Source organism: Rhinolophus sinicus, linkage group LG15 (genome assembly GCF_036562045.2).
Source record: "Rhinolophus sinicus isolate RSC01 linkage group LG15, ASM3656204v1, whole genome shotgun sequence".
Taxonomy (NCBI): Eukaryota; Metazoa; Chordata; class Mammalia; order Chiroptera; family Rhinolophidae; genus Rhinolophus; species Rhinolophus sinicus.
In genome coordinates, this window is record NC_133764.1 from 10,222,537 (window position 1) to 10,241,128 (window position 18,592).

The window sequence follows — 18,592 nt, forward strand, 5'->3', positions numbered from 1 at the left end:
AAGGCAAGATAGAGAAGGTGTCTGAAAAATTCAAGAAGTTCAGTTGGGTGGTAGTGGGGTCAGAGCTGACAGTCTTGTGAATCTTAATAAGCAGCAACTTTAACTTGAGGACAATTTAGGAGTTATTAAGGGTTTCAAGCAGAAAATGATTGGATGAGATTTGACTTTTCGTTTCCTGAGGCAGCAGTGTAGAAATTGGACTAGAGAGTACCAGTTAGAAAGCTGTGGTTGAAATGTATTCAACTACAAGCTGTGGATGGTGACCCCAACTATGGCAGCAATGTTGAGGAAGGAGAGATAAAGACAGAGCAAATTTAAAAACAAATATATATATATATATATATATGAAGTAGAATCTAAAGGACTTGGCCCTTGTGTAGGGAAATGAAGAGGGTTAAGGAAGACATCCAAGTTTCAGGGTAGAACTATTTGGTTGAGGATGCTATTTGCAAAGTTAGTGAACACTTGAAGAGGAGTGGGTTTTGTGAAAAGTTAAACATTGGGCATCCGTGGTGCCAGTAGGTCGGCCAGGTGAAGAATCTGATAGGCACATGGATAATAACTAGAGCTTGAGAGAGAGATCTCAGTTAAAGTAGAGATATAGGAACAATCAGTCTCTATCAGTGGCTATTAAAGCCATCTAGTGGATGAGGTCACTGAGGGGGAGATAGGGTTCTCAAACTTCGGCTTATATCAATATCAATCTGGGCAGCTTATTTAAAATACAGATTCTGTTCCCCACCCCCTTCTGATTCACTAGATGAGATCACCTAAAAATCACCCGCATTTTTAATAAAACGGGGGATTCTGAGGCTTGTCAATGTGTCAAGCAATGGATAGTCAGAGGAATAGGAGCTAAAAATGATGACCAAAAAAGGAAGACAAAAAGTATGAGTCTGGGCTTTGGTTTTTCTAGTGGACAGTTCTGAATGACAACCTGGTCCAGTTTTGACAACCCTGACCATGAATGGGAGTGTTTGGCTGAGGTGGGATGAAGGTGAAGGTCAATGGTAGGGCTGTCCACAGGGACACTGAAGTCATCTAGAGCTTGAAGATTGGTTTTTCAAGCTGTTTTCAAACTGCTGAAGATTTAACTGAATGTGGAGGGTTGACCAGAGGCTAATAGAGGAGCATTGGAGGAACAGGGACAGAACTGTAATGGTTTAGAATTACCACTGGGGATCAAGAAGGCTCAAGGTCCTACCACTAAGTATTGTTGAACTTTGTTGGAATTTTAAAATAAAGCTGCCTAGCACTGGGAGTATGCCAAGAGAGTCCCATGCCCAAGAGTTATCTACTATTGAGGCAGCTGTGTTCAGAATCTGTGGCAGGTATACAAAGATGGTTCATGTGCTCCTTAGAAAGCCCACATCTTAGCTGAAAAGACAGAACAGAATCAAATTCAATGGGATTGTATCATATACGCGTATGTGTTTAGCTTATGGGAATTCAAATGTATATATGACTTTAAAAATGGAGTAATTGATTTGTGTCCTTTTTATGTACTGTTCATTATTAGGCACATTTCCATTTCCATGTATATTACTATACAGTACTATGTCCTATTCTTTATGAGCAATTTAAAGGATTTTTTCCAAGGGTGATTTTGACCAATGTTTTTTTCAACTTCTAAAGTCTTTGGAATCAGACTACATAAAATGAATTACCACGATCTTTGGTGATCATTGCTCTATTAATAGAGGTATGTGCAAGGTGCTGTGGGAGCTCCAAGGAGGAAGCAGCATTCTGCCTGGAATGGTCAGAGAAGGGTACACGGAGGAATATATATTCCAGTTGAGCACTTTAAGGATTGGGTACAGGTTTGCTAGAGAAAGAGGCAAGACCAAAGCTGGATGGCCAGCTGTCTGAGTTGATTGTATGGCTGGACTAAAGACTTCTAAATTTTCTTTAAGTGCTAAAGTCCTTCACTTTTCCTCTTAATTGCATGCCCTCTTGATTTTTTTTTTTCCTATTCCTTTATTCTTCTCAAAATTTCCTTGGTGGGCAGGATGGTCGTGAAGATGTTTTAACTCAATTCACTTTCCTCAGGAGCAAGCCTGGCTTGAGGCTGCCCAGGCCTTCATCCAAGAGACCCTGTGTCCCTCTGGCAAGGAGTCTAATGTGCAGTTGACTCAGTTGATAATTGATTGTGTGAAGACTACCTGGTTGTCCGAGGGAAGGAACCTGGGTTTTACACTGCCCCTCAGCTACAGGTGAGAAGAGGTGGCGTTCGGGGGGAGTTCAATTTGGTATTGAAAAGGAAGGACCTGAGAAGAGTGAGGGGAAACTCACTGAGAGGAGGAAAAGCTGCTGTAAACACAACCTCCTGCCAAACTTTCCCATTCTCCATCAAACTGCTTTCCTTTTCCTCTAGTTCTCTGAAATTGGCTTAAGTGAAGTCTAGAAACAAAGAGAAGAAGGGAGAGGACAGGAGAAGATTGAAAGAAAATTTGGAAAAAACTCAAAGTGGGCAGAGAAGCTGATACTATTTCATTTTCTGTATTAGGAAACTAAGATTCACCAAGTACTGATAGTTGTGTTTAAGAAGACCTGAATTTAAGGTCTTCTGAAGGTATTTTTGTTTTTTTAAAACTATACCACCACTTCCTAAATTGTTCTAGGCAACGTTAAGAAAGTACCACAAGAAAAAGGCCCCCTGGCTAAATAAACTTCAGAGCCATTGGAAATGATAAGCTTCTCTAGGAGAGTCATGAGGCTCATTAACATATTAAAGGCTCAGAAAAGTCCTGCAAAAAGAAACCTGCTTAACCTCCTCAGAGAAGTATCCACTGTCTTGAATAATGGGGTATTTTATTCCTGTGGATATTTTTATATTTTTACTACACATGCAATATACAGTAGAGTTTTGCATACCTTTAGACTTTATATAAATAGTACCATACCTTATATGTCCTTTGCAATTTGCTTTTTGTACTTAATATTATGCTTGTGAGATTTATTCATATTGATAGCTCTAGCTCATTTTAACTGCTCTCTATATAATATTATGTAATTATACATATCACTGTGTATTTATCTTTTAAAAAATAAAAAAGCTTTAGCTTTGTTTAATTTGTCATTTCCCAAACTTATTTGAGCACAGGACACTTTTTCCCTGACACTCCCTTAACCTGCTTAGAGCAGTTTGGGAAACACTTCACTCAGCCTGGCAATCTGTCTCAGTCATTAAAGGCAGGGGATCTTTGGTGAGAAGACAGCTTAATTGGATTCCATGTTATCCAAAACACTATTCTCAAAATTGTGTAATTTTCTCATCCATGGACTTCTTTATAAACCAAAGGTAAATAACAAGGGTTGGTGGGAATGTAAGTTAGTGCAGCCACTATGGAAAACAGTATGGAGGTTTCTCAAAAAATTAAGAATAGAATCACCGTATGAGCCAGTAATTCCTTTTCTGGGTATTTACCTGAAAAACATGAAAACACTTATACATAAAGATGTATGTGCCCCTACATTCATTGCAGCATTATTTACAGTAGTCAAGACATGGAAACAATCTAAGTGTCCGTTGATGGATGATTGGATAAATATATATATATATATATATATATATATATATATATATATATATATTCATATTCAATGGCATTAATACTACTCAGCCATAAAAAAGATGAAATATTACCATTTATAACAACATGGGTGGATATTGATATTATGCTAAGTGAAATAAATCACTTAGAAAAGGACAGAAATCGTATGATTTCACTCACATGTGGAATATAAAACAAAATGTAACAAACAAAAACAAACTCATAGATATAGACAACAAAATGATGGTTTTGGGGGGGAGGGAACAGCGTGAGGGGAGGGTAAAGTGGGAAAAAGGGGTCAAATATATGGTAATGGAAGGAGATTAGACTGGGGAGCATACAATAGAGGACAGATGTTGAATTATAATCTTGCACACCTGAAAATTATGTTATTAACCAATGTTACCCCAAACATTTAATTTTTAAAAAATTAAAATCAAGGATGGAAAAACCCTAAAATGGAATACTGAAACAAATGAACCCAACTGTATTAAAATGTTATTTATAACCACACAGAAGGGGGAAAACTATATTTTCAACTATATATCCTGAGAATAAAGACAAAAAGAATGCAAACCAAATAAATAAATAAATCAGTGGTAACTAAAATTGCTGGTCCACCAGAATGTAAATCAACACACTCTCTTCACTGAGAATGTCTTGCCTGCGAAAAAGAGTCAGCTGAACTAAACTGTATTTTTTGACATTGTGTTCGCCAGATACTTAATGCTCAACTTTGAAAAACCTTAACATTTTGTCATATTTGCTTCAGTTCTTTTTTTATAAGAAGTAAAGTGTTTCAGATTTAGTGAAGGCCCCTAAGAGTTCAGTCCTGATCCAGTTCTCTCCTACCCCTTCTTAAGTTGTCAGGGTCCTGAAGGGAAGTGCAGGCTCATGGGTATGCACACCATCAGCTTCATTAGCTGTTTTCACACTGCTCTCCGGTAGAATTGTACCAAGTTGACACATACCAGCATACATCTGTATCCTGAGCCTTTCTCATATCTGTTTTTTACCTTGTACACAAAATTTTCTTTTGTCTATTTGATAGTTATTAAATAATAATTCCAAAGTAATTTCTGAGGGCCCTCTACCTGGGGGCTTTTTTCCTTTTCTCTGTAACTTCTCATTTTACTCCATTGACCTGTGTTTTTCCTTTCTTTTCCTACAATTCTTGTCCATCTTCATAACTTTTAAGATTGCATTGTTGATTTAGAGGCTTATGATCAAGATGGAGGAGTAGGTAAGCGCAGTGCTTTCCTCCTTTCACAACCACATCAAAGTTACAACCAAACTACAGAACAGCCATCACTGAGAATCACCTGAAGTCTAGCAGTACAGAAGTTCTGTAACTAAGGATATACAGAAGAAGCCACTTTGAGACTGACCTTGGGAATTAAAAAAACAAAAAAACAAATTACATTGTTCATTTAAACAGAATGAGATCTCATTTGCAAACTGTCCTGCTAGTGTGGGGGGAGCTCTGGGACAGGAGAGCTACTTATCAACTAGTTGTAGTGGAAGGAATTGTGATTTCCATGAAGTCTCTATTGCCGTGGGGTTAGGGTCTTCCACTGGTGAGCTGAGTGTATGCCTACTGGCCTCCGTGTTCACAATCTAATCAAAGGAACATCCAAATCTCTCAAAATTCTGGCATTACTAAAATGATTGAAAAATGGTAAGTCAGCAATTTTTAGGAAATTTGGAACCTTTTTAAAGTTTCTTGTTATTCAAGATAAATATAAAATTGCCAGCACAATATGTAGAAGTAAGGAGTCCATAAAGAATAGTGGATGAAGGTAAAATAGAAACTATTTGATAGACGTAAGTACTCATTTTTTTTTCATTCTCCTTCATCAAGTGCCTGTTGTATGCCAGGCACTGTGCTAGGCCTTGAAAGTTGGGGAGCAATGATAAATGCAAAGGATTTGAGGTTATCACCTTCAGTTCCTGACCCAGACCCTAAAGAATCTGGGACAAATGATCCCTATTTTTACTGTTTTCCGTCCTGAAGGTGTCCTAGGGTAAAGAAACAGCTCTCTCCCATTGATTTTTCCTGGGCCTTCAGAAAAGTAGGGAAACAAAAGAACATGGACTTTTGAGTGAAGCACCCTGGCTTTGCCACCCATGCCACTGTGTACATGAACCTTTCTAGCTTTCCTCATTGGCAGTTTGATGAGGGATTTTGGTGAAAATTCAATACAGTATTGAGTGTGAACAGACCCAATATAGTATGTGCCTAAGAGGGACTTTAACACGTTAGTTTTCTATCTTTGCCTTTTATCTGTGCCAGAGCCATGTGGGAAAGAATGAAGCAGATGTGGAAGGGCAGTGGGCCATCTGGCACAGCATCCCACAGTTCAGTACTTGGATGATCATATGAGTATGAGGAGAAATTGTGATGTTTTATAACCTTATCCTATTTCTTTTCCATGCAAAAATCATGCGAATGCAAATGCAGGCTAATGGTACTCATATTACAAAGATGTGAATCTATCACAACTGTGGTAATTTACTTGTCACGTTATCTATGATTTACCTCACACTTAATAGTGACTCCGCAGTGTGGGAACCTCATGCATCTCTTGAGATTTGGAAACTCTTGATACCAACTCCCTGCTCAGCCTCAGCTTCCCAGCTAGTCTCTAGTACTGTGATCTAGATTAGGAAGGAAACGTAGCTGGGCCCATTGAGGTTGAGCCATTAAGCAGATGCCTAGGTGGCCTCTTTGGAGTTTTCTGTGGATCTAAGCACTGAGATGCTGTCAAGGGAGCTATTCTTGGTATCAAGAAAGTGTTCTCCCCACACTCATCTCAGATTGCTCTTGCATTCCTTCATTTCTCTGGGTCTTTGTGGCACTATCTTGTTCAAGTTATTATTCGGCACAGGCTTTCTTCCTACTTTCTCCCCAGGTACTACCCGGTCTTTGAACCCAGATCCCATCCTCATTTTCTAAGGCCTTTGTCCCAGCTTTCCCTCCTTCAATCAGTCAAACTCCTCTCTTGGGCCCCATCCACCTTTCCTTGGGATATTAGATTTGTCAGGACTGAGGGTAACGTCCTAGACTTGGATACAGCTTTGCACGACTTTGCTCCCTTCACTCTGCAGCTTTGTCTCAGTACAGAACCTGAGAACCCACCAGCGCCTCCCATGCTGTAGCCACCTGTCCTGGAGCAGTACGGCATACCAGGCTTGGGCCCAAGAGGCTGGACTAAGTGGGACCCTACCCCGGGAGCGCCTATTACTTTTAGGGACACTAACAGACCTATCAGGGGACTTGGAACAAGAGTGCAGGAATGGAAGTCTCTACGTGAGAGATAACACTGGTATCCTGAACTGCGAGGTGAGTCGGAAGGGGGAGGTTAGATACTTCAGATCCTTAAAAAATGGTGTCTAGGCAGCGAGACAATTAAGTCTGAGGGAACAAAGGTGGAGGGGGCTGGATGGGATGCTAGGAGCCTGATTAACCCTTGCTCTTGATCTTTTGTAGCTCATAGATCTGGACCTTTCTTGGTTGGGCCATCTCTTCCTATTCCCCAGTTGGAGTTACCTCCCTCCTGCCAAGTGGAATTCCTCAGGGGAAGGGCACTTAGAGCTCTGGAGTGCCCCCGTGCCAGTGATTCCCTTGACCGTCAGTGCTGGCCCCCTCACCCCTATCCCTGTTCTCTACCCAGAAGCTGCTTCCCGCCTGCTCAGGCACAGGTAATTCTTCCCTGTCTGGGGGAGGAGGGAGCACTGAAACCAGTGGAAAGAAGGAGAGAAAGGTACCGAAAGTAATATAGATGAAATGTTCCAGATCAAGGAGACGATAGAGCCTCTTTTAGATTAATATCTTTGGGATAGCTATGGAAATACAGAAATTCTACATCGCTACTGGATTGTTCTTTACATGAAAGAGGAGGCATTTGTAGGGGAAAAGGAGAAATAAAAATGACTTTCCTCTCTTCTTTCTACTTTCTTTAGTAGCAAGCTCAGAGTTGTGCAGCCAAACCTGGCTGGGAAGCTGGTTCGATTGAGTGCTCTGGTGAAAAGTCAGAAGAAAGCTTACTTTGTCCTGTCTCTCAGTGAATTATCCCCAGCTGACAGCCAAACTGGCAGCTATGTGTCCGTCATCGTGCAGGTGAGGATTAGGGTCAATTCAGGGGCATGACGATATGGACGCGGTGTTAGAACTCTTAATAGGTACGATAACATCTTAGGAGGAACCATTTCAGAAAGGAGGACAGCTGGGGAGAGCTGTTTTCTGGAACAGTGATGTTGAGGGAAGAAGATTCCAGGTAACATGGTTCCTGTGTACAGGAGGTGGGGCATAGACTTTGCTGCTGTGCAATTCATTGTATTGTGTCTGACATTTTGAAAACCTGCCAGAATCCTTTGGTTTTCCCCAGCATTAGAAGGAAGAAAATTATTTCTCTAAACACCATTAATACATTAAATACATACACTTTTTTAAAAACTTGATACTTACCAGCTGGTACAATTTTAATACCATTAATTTTTACACTAGTTATTGTTATATGACTTATACAATTACTTGAATAAGGTTCTAAAAGCATTCAAAACAAAGGATGAAAAGGCTCTCTAATTTGCATATCAAAAAAGTTGAAAACTATGAAATTTATTAGCACTATTCAAATTCTCAACTGTGTCTGTGTGTGCCATGAGCTTGAATAACAGTGATTAAAGTATAAAGGAACAAAAAATGCTAAAACTAAAAATTCTTAGAAGCCACCCAAATTTCTGATCTTGCTTTTTCCTCCTAGGTTAAAGAGTAGCTTATACATTTTCTTTACATTAAAATTTTAAGTCTGGTAGAGACCATTCAAAGAATCTGTGCAGGGCGGGGTTGGCTCATTTGTGTATTATATGTCCAGGGAGAAATTTCTGAAATGCACTTGAATTTCTGCAAGGTAACTAAAGTAGGGTAAGCCCTTTGGGTAGTTTATACTCTTGTTGTAGATCTTATATGCAGAGAATAATATAAAACAGTATGTAAGTTCTGAGATGAGTGGTATAGTTTGTAACTGCTGTAGCAGGTCAACTATAGTTTGTCATGTAGGGGGAAGCCTTATGAGAAAGTTTAGACTTGATCTGGGTCTTTGAAGGATGGACAGAATTCAAATCACTAGGAGAGAGGGGAGGATATTCACGACTGTAGAATCACCTGTACCAAGATTCAACCTTTATCGAGTACGTGCTGTAATGCTAGGCACTTTGGTCATTTCAGAGGCACAAAATTGAAGCTCTCAAACAGATAAGTAAGTCAGCTGTTACTGTTCAGGATCATAAGTGCTGTGGTAGGTACATGTACATACATGAGACACTCTGAGGGTGCAGAGGTGGGCTTTAGAATAAGCCTGGGAGGTCAGGCGAGGAGTAATCTTGGTATGTTTATGGGCTGCTGAAGAGACATATTGGATACATACTGTTACTCCAGATGACTCCAGTGAATCTCTTCTATGATAAAAGAGGGAGGTCATTTCTTAAAAATGGAGGCCTGGACTCGGAAAAGAGGAGGAAAGGTTCAGGGTAACTGCTGTGCTAGGTGGTTGGGCAGAAGAGATTGCTAAGCGGTGACCGGGCCCAGCTGGAGAGGGTCAGCATGAGTGTTTGGCACTAGGGTGGCATGCGTCCGTCTTCCTTAAGTAGGTTTTCTGCCTTAGAAAAGGAGTTGAGGAAATAGCTATGGGGATGCGGTATTGGAAAAGAGGAAGGGAAGGACCTCAATGTCTGAATAAAGGAGAAGGGGCTGTGATAGGAGGTCCTAGTGAGAGGTTAGAGGAAATCTCATGAGCATAGGGAGAGTTGGGGAGAGCAGAATCACCAGTATTGATTTATTCGTTGGTTTGTTCAGTCAAACCATTCTTAACTACCTGTTTTGCACAAGCGGTAAGCTTAAGTGAGGTCTTAGCAATACCTTATGATGAGTTGTGATGTCCAAGGTCTGACTGATGGTACTCAGCTGGTTTTAGAGTAGAAATGGAGGTGTGCAAAGTTGAGCACAGGGGGCTGAAGTTCAAGTGCCTTGACTATTAGTATGTTTTGCAGCCCCTGAGAATGGCAACAGTACTGTTATGCCTGTGGGAAGAGCGTGCCCTAGAAAATTTTATATTTATGAACAGTCCCTTTTTTCCTTGTGCTTAAATATCTTCTCAACAACCACCCTTATCCAGTCCATATGATGCCCTGCTGTCAGATGTTTATTTTTGTTTTCCTACTTTTATATTTCTCATTTTCCTATAAAATAAAGTCTTCAGCATGTTCTGTTTTCCCCTCAACTTGGCTCTCCCGTCTCATCTCCTGCAACTCCCAAGAGCATTCCTTCTCCATCCTGGTCAGTGTTTTCACTGCCTTGCTCGTTCTGAGTTCCGAACATTTCTATGTTGTTGCCTCCTGCTTGAATCACCCGTCTCTCTCTCTCTCCACTTTGACAAACCAGAGATGTCCTTCAGGACCCTGTTCAAGTTCCATTTCTTTCACTTGGCCTGCCTGGTCATTCCAACCCATCCTGACCTTCTGTTTCTTTCTCTGAAACCTTAGCAAATGTGCATTCTTTTTGCCATTTGATCATACATGGCTCCATATTATTACTTGGGTTTGTGTCTGTGTTTCCCAGTGGTTTGAAATATGTTGGAGAAAAGGGAACAGTCAGTTGTATTTCCTTAACATCTATTCCAATACTGGACACATCCATACCCAGTACATATTGATTAAATAAATGAAAATCGTTTGTATGTTAATGGGGTGGGATAGGGGAAATGCAAAAGGGACATAATTTTCTGAATGGAATATTGTTACATTTTAGAGGAAGTTTTAGGGATGGCTTGTATGTTGGAGGACGGATTAGGAAACATTTGGCATCTCCTATGAGAAAGGAGAGGTCCTGAAAGTTCTATGGCTTAAGATTTAATTGGCAAACAAGGAAGATGAAGAGGCAAGGAAAGCTCATAAGGAGGAGCAGGTCTTTGAGGTAAAATCGTGATGGGAAGGGACTGGTAGAGGGACAACACTGTGGGAAGCGTCCCATGTACCATGTTGGCTACCTCTGCATAAGCCAGGTCCCTGCCCAGCTGGTGTGGCACCGAGCCCTTTGGCCTGGTAGGGCCTATGTGCTGACAGAGCTGCGAGTATCCAAGATCCGTGGTCACCGTTACCGTGTCTGGAGGACCAGTCCCTCCTCCCATCTGTTGCCGCTGAAACCGGAAAGTGTACGAGAGCAGGAACTGGACCTGGACAGACCCCTCTTGAAGGCTGACCCCAAGCCACTCCCCAGGCCCAGCAACTCCCAAGAGAGGAAAGAGCAAAAAGAGCTTGTCCAGGACTCCATACTCTTATCATATACAGTAAGTAGAAGAGAGAGATCCTAGAGCTCGAAGGGCAGGAAGTGGGAGTCTCCCAAGAGGAAGGAAATAGGGCTCACCTGGCCCTTTGACCTCTGCAGGGAACGGTCACTGGTGCGCTGAATCAGCCTGCTGGCCTCTATGAGCTGGATGGGCAGCTGGGGCTCTGCCTTGCTTACCAGGAATTCCAGGGCCTCAGGCGGGTACTGCGACCAGGAGTTTGTCTGGAGGTATGTGAGGGGTCAGGGCTGGTGATAAAAAGAGGCCCTCTCGGCAGCTTCTCTTACCTTTATGGGCTGGTCTTTCTATGCAGCAGGGTGGGAACTTTTATAGCAAAAATACAAAAATAATTCATATTGGCGTGGGGGTACGGGGGCATGTGCATATGTTAAGCGTGATTTGGATAAGAGTTCCGATCAGAAAGGAGTAGGATCTGGGTTGGGACCAAAGCATTTCCTTTACAGAAGGGCCTTCTAACTGCTAAGTTGGGGAGGAGGTGCTGGAGCTGGAGGCCAGGTGTAGGGCAGGCCAGAATGATGGTAGGCAGCCTGGTGAGTAGGTAAGCCACGCCAGCCAGGAGCCCTCTGGCCCACAGAACGTCGTTGTGGAGCTTGTGAGAGAGGAAGGCTTACCCCAGAGGCAGTGGGTGGTAATGGAAGGGGAGGAGACAAGGCCTGGAGACTGAAAAGAAGTCGCCTGTATAGAGAAATTGGGTCTCCTGGAACCCAGGCAGTGGGAAACTGCGGTTAACTCTGCCTGGAGCCATTGAGTTGGCTTCACCTCTCCTTTTTCACTTTTTCTGCTTTTCCCCAGATGCCAGATATTCACCTTCTCCAGTCAGTGGGTGGATGGACTAGAAGGCCTGTGCTAGCCCCTTGTCTCCGTGGTGCCGTTCTGCTTCGGCGCTTCTCTCCTCGGAAGCCTGAGACTCAGTCTTCCTCCCAATCCCGGTCTTCCCTTTATGAGCACCTGGTATGGGAACGCCGGTTAGGACTTCCCCTCTACCTATGGGCTACCAAGGCTCTGGAGGAGCTGGCCAGCAAGTGAGGAGGAGAGGGTCTGGGCCAGGGTGGCAGTGGGAGTAAGGGATGCAGGATCCTGGAAGAGGCGGGGTCTTTGAGGGAAGTGACTCAGCTTCTTTCCCTGGTCAAGGCTTTGTCCCCATGTGCTGAGATACCACCAGTTGCTGCAGCACTCCTCTCCTGGGCAGCCTGGCCTGGGATTACAACTCCTGGCTCCTACCCTGGCTGTTCTAGCTCCACCACGCATCCCTAGTCGGAATGCACATAAGGAGATCCTCGAAGAGCCGCATCTCTGTCCACTCCAGAAGGTGTGAGGACGTGGGGGTACGATGGATGACAGAGCTAATGCATGGGGGGACATGTAGAATACACCATCTGATTTTTCTTTTCTCCCTGACAGTATGCTCGGCTGCAGACTCCCTGTTCCTTCCCCACTCTGGCCACCCTGAAAGAGGAAGGGCAGAGCAGGGCCTGGGCCTCCTTTGACCCTAAGACCTTTCTGCCCCTCCCAGAGGCTTCTCACCTGACCAGTTACCAACTCAATCAGCGTCTAGCCTGGTCCTGGCTCTGTCTGCTGCCCTCCACTTTCCACCCAGCCCAGGTCAGTAGGGCTCCAGCAGGGCTCAGGGTACTTCCTCTTTTTGCCACCCTAAGTATTACTACCATAGTCATTTTTTGTCATTCTGACTGACTGGCCTTCTAACTAGACTGCTCCATCTCTTCTTGGCCCCCTCCCTGCAGCAATTGGAAAGAGTGAGGTAAAACGTGACTTAGATTACGAACCTCTCTCGCTTTAAATCCTCTTCTTGTTTCTCCTAGTATATATAAAATAAAACCCAACCTTCCTATTAAGTCCGATAAAGTTCTGCTTGTTCTCCTACCTTTAACCTCGATTTGAACACTTTCTCTCCTGCTACCAAATGCATGAACGGGTGTTTTTTTCACATCTGTCTTCCCCACTTGAATATAAGTTCTTTGAGGTCAGAGACCGTATCTGTTTGTTCACTTTGTAGCTAACATTTAACACAGTGCCAGGCACATAGTAGGTGCTCAATATTTGCTTAATAAGTACTTGATACCTTGGCTTTCATCTCCCTGCAGGTTTTACTTGGGGTTCTGGTGGCTTCATCTCATAACGGTTGTCTGCAACTTCGGGACAGAAGTGATTCCCTCCCCTGCCTACTCATGAACAAGCACTCGCAACCCCTCACTGACCCCCAGCTCATAGGTTTGGAGTTCAGAAGTGGAGAGAAGGTGGTGGAGGAATAGAGGGTCTCAGAAAGGGGAATGTTTGGGAAAAAGCACCTGCTGGCATTTTCTAGAGATGCTGAAGTGGAATATGTTCATAAGTTTTGGGAGAAGTTTAGGAGGCTGGTATTGGCAGGTAGAGAAAAGGAGCAAGGGATTCCCTGGCTAGAACTCCAATTCCCAGCATTCATTTCTCTCCAGAGAGCCTAACAGGCACACCAGGTTAGATTCCCATTTTCCACATTCTTAGTTTGGAAGAATAATGGTCTTATTTGGACTTACTGAGATTTGTAGACCAGGAAATCCTGGAAAGCAAAGTTTTCTTAGGTCTGGGAACAGGCGTTTTAGGGATTTGTGTGAAAGTAGAATCAAGGCCTTTCAGCTTAGGAAGCCTGGGGTGGGGTTGGACATGGGGATGGAAGGGTTTCTCCTTTGGAGGTGTCATCCCTCTAAGGTGGAGGTCAGGTCAGGCTTGGGTTGGGCAGCGAGACGTGCAGGGTGATCTGCTTTACTTCCCATTCCGCCGTGCTTTCGTTTTGCCAAAACAGAAAATTTCCTTCCTCTAGGCTGCTTGGTGCGGGCAGAGAGGTTCCAGTTGGTCATAGAGAGGAGTGTCAGAAGCAACTTTCCTTCCTGGAAGGAGCTGAGCATGACAGGCTTCATCCAGAAGCAGCAGGCCAGGTTGGCCTTGGGGAGTAGCTGTACTCGCGAGTCTCTGAGGGGAAGGGGACGGGCCTGGTTCAGGTGTAGGAACGCTGCGACGCGCAACACCTAATGCCCGCATCCCTAAGAAACCTATTCCTTGTCTCTGCCAACAGAGTCTATGTCCAGTTCTTTCTGGCTGATGCCCTGATCCTGCCTGTGCCCAGACCCTTCCTTCACTCAGCTACCTCCTCAGCACCTCGTCAGCCAGAGCCCACCCTCCCTGAGGGTCCCCACGTAGGACAGAGCCGGCTGTTCTTGCTGTCCCACAAGGAGGCACTGATGAAGAGGAACCTGTGTGTCCCTCCAGGAGCCAGTACAGAGGTGCCCAAGCCCACTCTCAGTTTCCATGTTTCAGGAATCTGGCTTGGGAGCACCCAGAGGAAGGAGGGAACTGGGTGGAGCCCACCCGAGCTCAGGGGAGCTGAGAACAAGGATCAGAAGGTAAGCTGGGACTGCAGGGTCCTAGGGCTTCACCTGTGCCCCTGGCTCCTGCCTGCAATTCCAGCACCCTTCTCTCCTTCCTCACAGGTTCTCCTCATCTTTCTTGGTCCCTCAGTCCGCTGGTTCGAGTTTTTGCATCCTGGACAAGTGTACCGACTTGTGGCTCCTGGCCCTCCCGTGAGTGCCCTACTTCATCACACCCTTCCCCCAGAGAACTTATCTTTGGCTTGGGGTCTGGAGAGGAAGTACCAGTGCCTAGTCACTCTCTAGTCTCCTAGCAGAAGGGTGGATCTAGATCAAATAGAAGGCCTGTCTATGTCTAGATCACTTCCTTCACCAGGCTCCAGAGAGAAAACAAAATTGGGTCATAGTATTTTGTAAACCTTCCTCTGGACCAAGATACACTAAGAGTCCATCGTCTTCCCATTTCCTGGCAGACACCAATGTTATTTGAGGGGGATGGTTCATCCTGCATATCGCAGTGTCCTCTGGAGTTGGCTGGCTGTACATCCTGCCTCACTATCCAGGATGAGTGGACCCTGGAACTTGAGAGCTCCCAGGACCTCCCAGATGTGCTGGGAATCAGCAAGGCCCTGCCTGAATCCCCGCTAACTGACCTGCTCAATAGCAAGTAAATGTCCTCCAGCTTCTCCAGCTCATTGGGCTGCTCCCTCTTCCTCTGCCGTGGTTGGGTTTGGCAAACCATCCTTTCTTTGCTACAGCATGTTTCTTTCATGTGATTCAGCTCCTAGAGGAAAGATGTCAGCATAAGATGGAAATTGTGTTTCAAACCTGATTTTTTCCCCCCAGCATGTTACTGTTTTGAAATGATCATGAGAAGGCTTTCTCACAATTCAGGTAAAGCCTTAGCAATAAAAGAAAATATAAGAAACATAAAAGAAAACAATGTAAGGACAAAAGCTGAAAATCTATAGAGTAGGGCCTTCCTTTGGTACAGGAAGTGGCTGGCTTGTGGCTTCAGGAACAACTATACTTTCCTCCTATAAGCTTTACAGGGTGGCTGCACATGCAAATGAAGGAGCTACAGAGATATTTCCCCCTGTGCTAAACAAACAAACCCCACTGGATTGTATGTGTAATTTTTGCGAAGCTGGTCTATACTAGAAGTGAATGTTTTCAAGGATCTATGATTTGAAGGAGGGGGCATGTCTGAGATTCTAGGTGTAAATGCAGATGGAGACTTAACTCTGCTGTTGTACTTCTTGCTAAGGCCTCTGGTTACAACACTGTATAGGTTTTGAGTGATCTGCCATAGCTCTATTTTTTCCTAATTCCTGTTACTTTTAGTGTGTGATTTGCACAGCATGAGGTTTTTCAGGGCCTTATAGATGATGTTCTAACAGATACTTTAGCTCCGTTTTCTGTCCTTGGACCTGACTGTCCATTCTCTGTTTTCTTATGCCTCCATTCTCATTGTATTTCTCTACCCCGTAGAGAAAAAGACACCGATTCCTTGGTGTCTTTCTCAGCTGAGATTCTGTCACGGACACTGTGTGAGTCACTTCCGGCCCTTATCTGGACAAAGCCTGGTAATGAAACCTCCTTTGAGGGAAGGTGTGAAATGGAGTAATGGGACCTTGTGGTCCAGACGGATACCACTGACCCCTGCCCTTTCCTTCAGTAGGGAGCACTGGGGCCAGGAGAAGGTGTGTGAAGTTAACTGTAGCTCTGGAGGCTGCTGACTGTGAATTCCCCCCTCACTTGGACATATATATCGAAGACTCACACTTGCCTCCGCCACTAGGACTCCTTCCAGGAGCCCGAGTCTACTTTAACCAGCTGGAGAAAAGAGTTTCCAGGTGAAGATCTATGTAGCTGGTCTTCCCTCCTCTCCCTAATGATGCAGTTCTCTTGAATGTTCACTCCTACTTAACCGTATGCTACAATAATACCTTCTTTTTGACATTATGTTCAACATGGTACTGTGGAATTTGTGCCCTCTATCCTCCTGAGATGTTCCAGACTAGTCCTTCTCTCATTCTTCCCTCTGCTTTGATAGAGCCAGGTCTGGGTGCATCCCTCAGGGGAGTGGCCAAGCCTGTGATACAGTCCCAGCTCCAGCCTCAAATTGACTTCTTTCTCCTCCGCTTCCACTTGCAGATTCCACAATGTTTACTGTTGTTTCCGGTCATCTACTTATGTGCAGGTCCTGAGTTTTCCCCCAGAGACCACAGTCAGGTCAGTGCCCCATGCTGTGATCCCCAAACTTCACAGGGTCACCTCTGCATCCCACACATATTCCTGGCTCTGCAATTTTTGCCCTAACTACAACCTTCTCCAATCCTAGCAGGATGTGTTGAGTCAGAACAATTTCCTCTGCCCCAAATAAAAAATGCCCAATACCTGTCATTTTATCAGGCAAGATTTATTGTTCTAGGCTCGTAAGGACTTTTCAATCTAAAATGCAAATATCTTTTCTTGGCTGACATCTCGGTTGTTGAAGCCTGAGAAATAATTGATGACAGTTGGAGATCAGGAATCAAAATGGGGACCACGGGGCTTCCAGGACAGCATGGAAGCCACTATTGTCCCCATCCCTATGCCTGCTGAGTCCTTCCAAACACACCCTGCCTTCAGAACCCCTTTGGCTATTTCTTGACACGCACCTCTCTCCCTCTCTCTCTCTCTTAGTGCTCCCCTGCCCCACATCTACCTGGCTAGACTGCTACAGGGTGGCCAGGCCCCATTCCAGGCCACTGCGGCTTGCCATATTGTGTGTGTCTTCAGCCTTCAGCTCCTCTGGGTGTGCGCTCACTGCACCAGCATCTGCCCCCAGGTATGGATGGGGAGGGGCTGAGCTGGGCACAAGGTGCCAGAGGTGATATGATGGGACAAAGGATTTTTCCAACCACTTTCTTCATCCCAGGGAAGATGTACACTTCAGGGCTCCACTTGCCCCACTCAGACATCTATAAGCCAGGCCAGCATCAGGTAAGAGCCCAAGGTGGCACCCATCACACCATTTACTTCTCTATTATACAACTTCGCCTGTGTGCTCTCCCTGTGTTAGCGTAACTCTTGGCTTGTGGGAATTGCTTAATAAATATTTTTGAATGAATGACGAAGGTAAATGAGTTGAAGATGAAACTGTGGAGATGAAGACATATTGGGTTCAGGTGACTGGCCACTTGGGTTTGCTATGGGAGTTTCTGTTTCTCCCCCCCACCCCCCACCCCAGTTTCCTGGTGGAGGATGGGACTGCCGAAGCGGTGGTGACCTGTCGGAATCATCATGTGGCAGAAGCACTAGGCCTGTGTTCTAGTGAGTGGACCTCCCTCCTAGAGCTTGTCAGAGGGCCAGGTAAAGTGGCCTTGCAACTTATAGGGTCTGGAGCCCAGCCTGAGGTGAGATATGGCTGGGAGCTGGGACGCAAGTCCCTGAGGGTTTGGCAGAGGGCTTAGGAGTTTGAGTTTTGCTTAATCCTGAGTTTCCCTCTCTAGACCTCAGCCAAGACTGGTGAGCCCTTGACCTTCTTCCTCCGGACGCTTTGTACCAGCCTCTCTGTACTCCGCCCTATTGTGCTTTCTTTTGAGCTTGAGAGGAAACCCTGCAATATCATCCCTTTAGGTAAGGATGGAAGGATGGTGGTGTACATAGATGGGACCAGGGAGGAAGAGGGATGAGGGATTGATAGGGGATTTCTGGAGTTGCGGAGGAGAATGGTGCGTGGAGACTAAAAACCACATGCATAACACGTGTTTTCCTCTCTTCCTATCTCAGAACCTCCACGGCTAAAGCAGTTCCAATGTGGGGAGCTCCCTCTCCTGACTCATGTGAATCCCAGGATCCGACTGTCATGCCTCTCTATCCAGGAGCCTGAGCACTCCAGCTCCCTGGGGGGATTTGCTTCCTCCTGCTAACCTGAACTGCAACAATGGCCTGAAACTTCTCCCTGCCCTGCTGGAAGTCTGGGGGCCTGGGTCCCAGCCCCTCCCCTTTGTCGTGGCCTTTACCTAATCTGATTAAACCAGGGCCCCAGATCCCGATATTCATAAACTGTACCCTACTGTAATTTTGCCTTCATATTCTGGTGCCAACCTGCCTTGGGGAAATTGCGCTCTTGATATTTTCCCCTCTGGTTGGTGTCCAGGTACCTGCACTAACAAGTGGCTCTGCGCAGCTGGATTCTGCCTTTGTGGCAGGGGCCAGAGGAACAAAAGACTTGCCCCTTGTGTTATTGAATTCAAGGGGTTTGCCGCTTGGATTTTCTATTCAAGAATGAGACATGGTAGTTTCATTTACTTGCAGCAAGTAGAGGAGA

General features: G+C 44.9%; 1 protein-coding gene across 2 annotated transcripts in view; it reads left to right on the forward strand.

Moving 5' to 3' along the window:
• Nucleotides 1–18,332, forward strand: part of CTC1 (CST telomere replication complex component 1) — an 18,962-nt gene extending 630 nt beyond the window's left edge. Inside the window, exons 2-23 of one of the 2 annotated variants that reach the window (XM_019745141.2) lie at nucleotides 2,050–2,213; nucleotides 6,663–6,897; nucleotides 7,045–7,256; nucleotides 7,518–7,674; nucleotides 10,613–10,897; nucleotides 10,996–11,124; nucleotides 11,708–11,937; nucleotides 12,047–12,224; nucleotides 12,317–12,517; nucleotides 13,018–13,144; nucleotides 13,731–13,845; nucleotides 13,983–14,310; nucleotides 14,398–14,487; nucleotides 14,748–14,941; nucleotides 15,766–15,860; nucleotides 15,953–16,130; nucleotides 16,432–16,509; nucleotides 16,963–17,107; nucleotides 17,198–17,262; nucleotides 17,510–17,675; nucleotides 17,772–17,898; nucleotides 18,052–18,332. In XM_019745141.2, the coding sequence (XP_019600700.2) occupies nucleotides 2,050–2,213; nucleotides 6,663–6,897; nucleotides 7,045–7,256; nucleotides 7,518–7,674; nucleotides 10,613–10,897; nucleotides 10,996–11,124; nucleotides 11,708–11,937; nucleotides 12,047–12,224; nucleotides 12,317–12,517; nucleotides 13,018–13,144; nucleotides 13,731–13,845; nucleotides 13,983–14,310; nucleotides 14,398–14,487; nucleotides 14,748–14,941; nucleotides 15,766–15,860; nucleotides 15,953–16,130; nucleotides 16,432–16,509; nucleotides 16,963–17,107; nucleotides 17,198–17,262; nucleotides 17,510–17,675; nucleotides 17,772–17,898; nucleotides 18,052–18,191 (3,639 nt within the window). In that variant the 3' untranslated portion in view covers nucleotides 18,192–18,332. The remainder of the gene's footprint in view (nucleotides 1–2,049; nucleotides 2,214–6,662; nucleotides 6,898–7,044; nucleotides 7,257–7,517; nucleotides 7,675–10,612; nucleotides 10,898–10,995; nucleotides 11,125–11,707; nucleotides 11,938–12,046; nucleotides 12,225–12,316; nucleotides 12,518–13,017; nucleotides 13,145–13,730; nucleotides 13,846–13,982; nucleotides 14,311–14,397; nucleotides 14,488–14,747; nucleotides 14,942–15,765; nucleotides 15,861–15,952; nucleotides 16,131–16,431; nucleotides 16,510–16,962; nucleotides 17,108–17,197; nucleotides 17,263–17,509; nucleotides 17,676–17,771; nucleotides 17,899–18,051) is intronic. The other variant, XM_019745142.2, reaches the window with a different exon arrangement.
• Nucleotides 18,333–18,592: the final 260 nt, after the last annotated feature.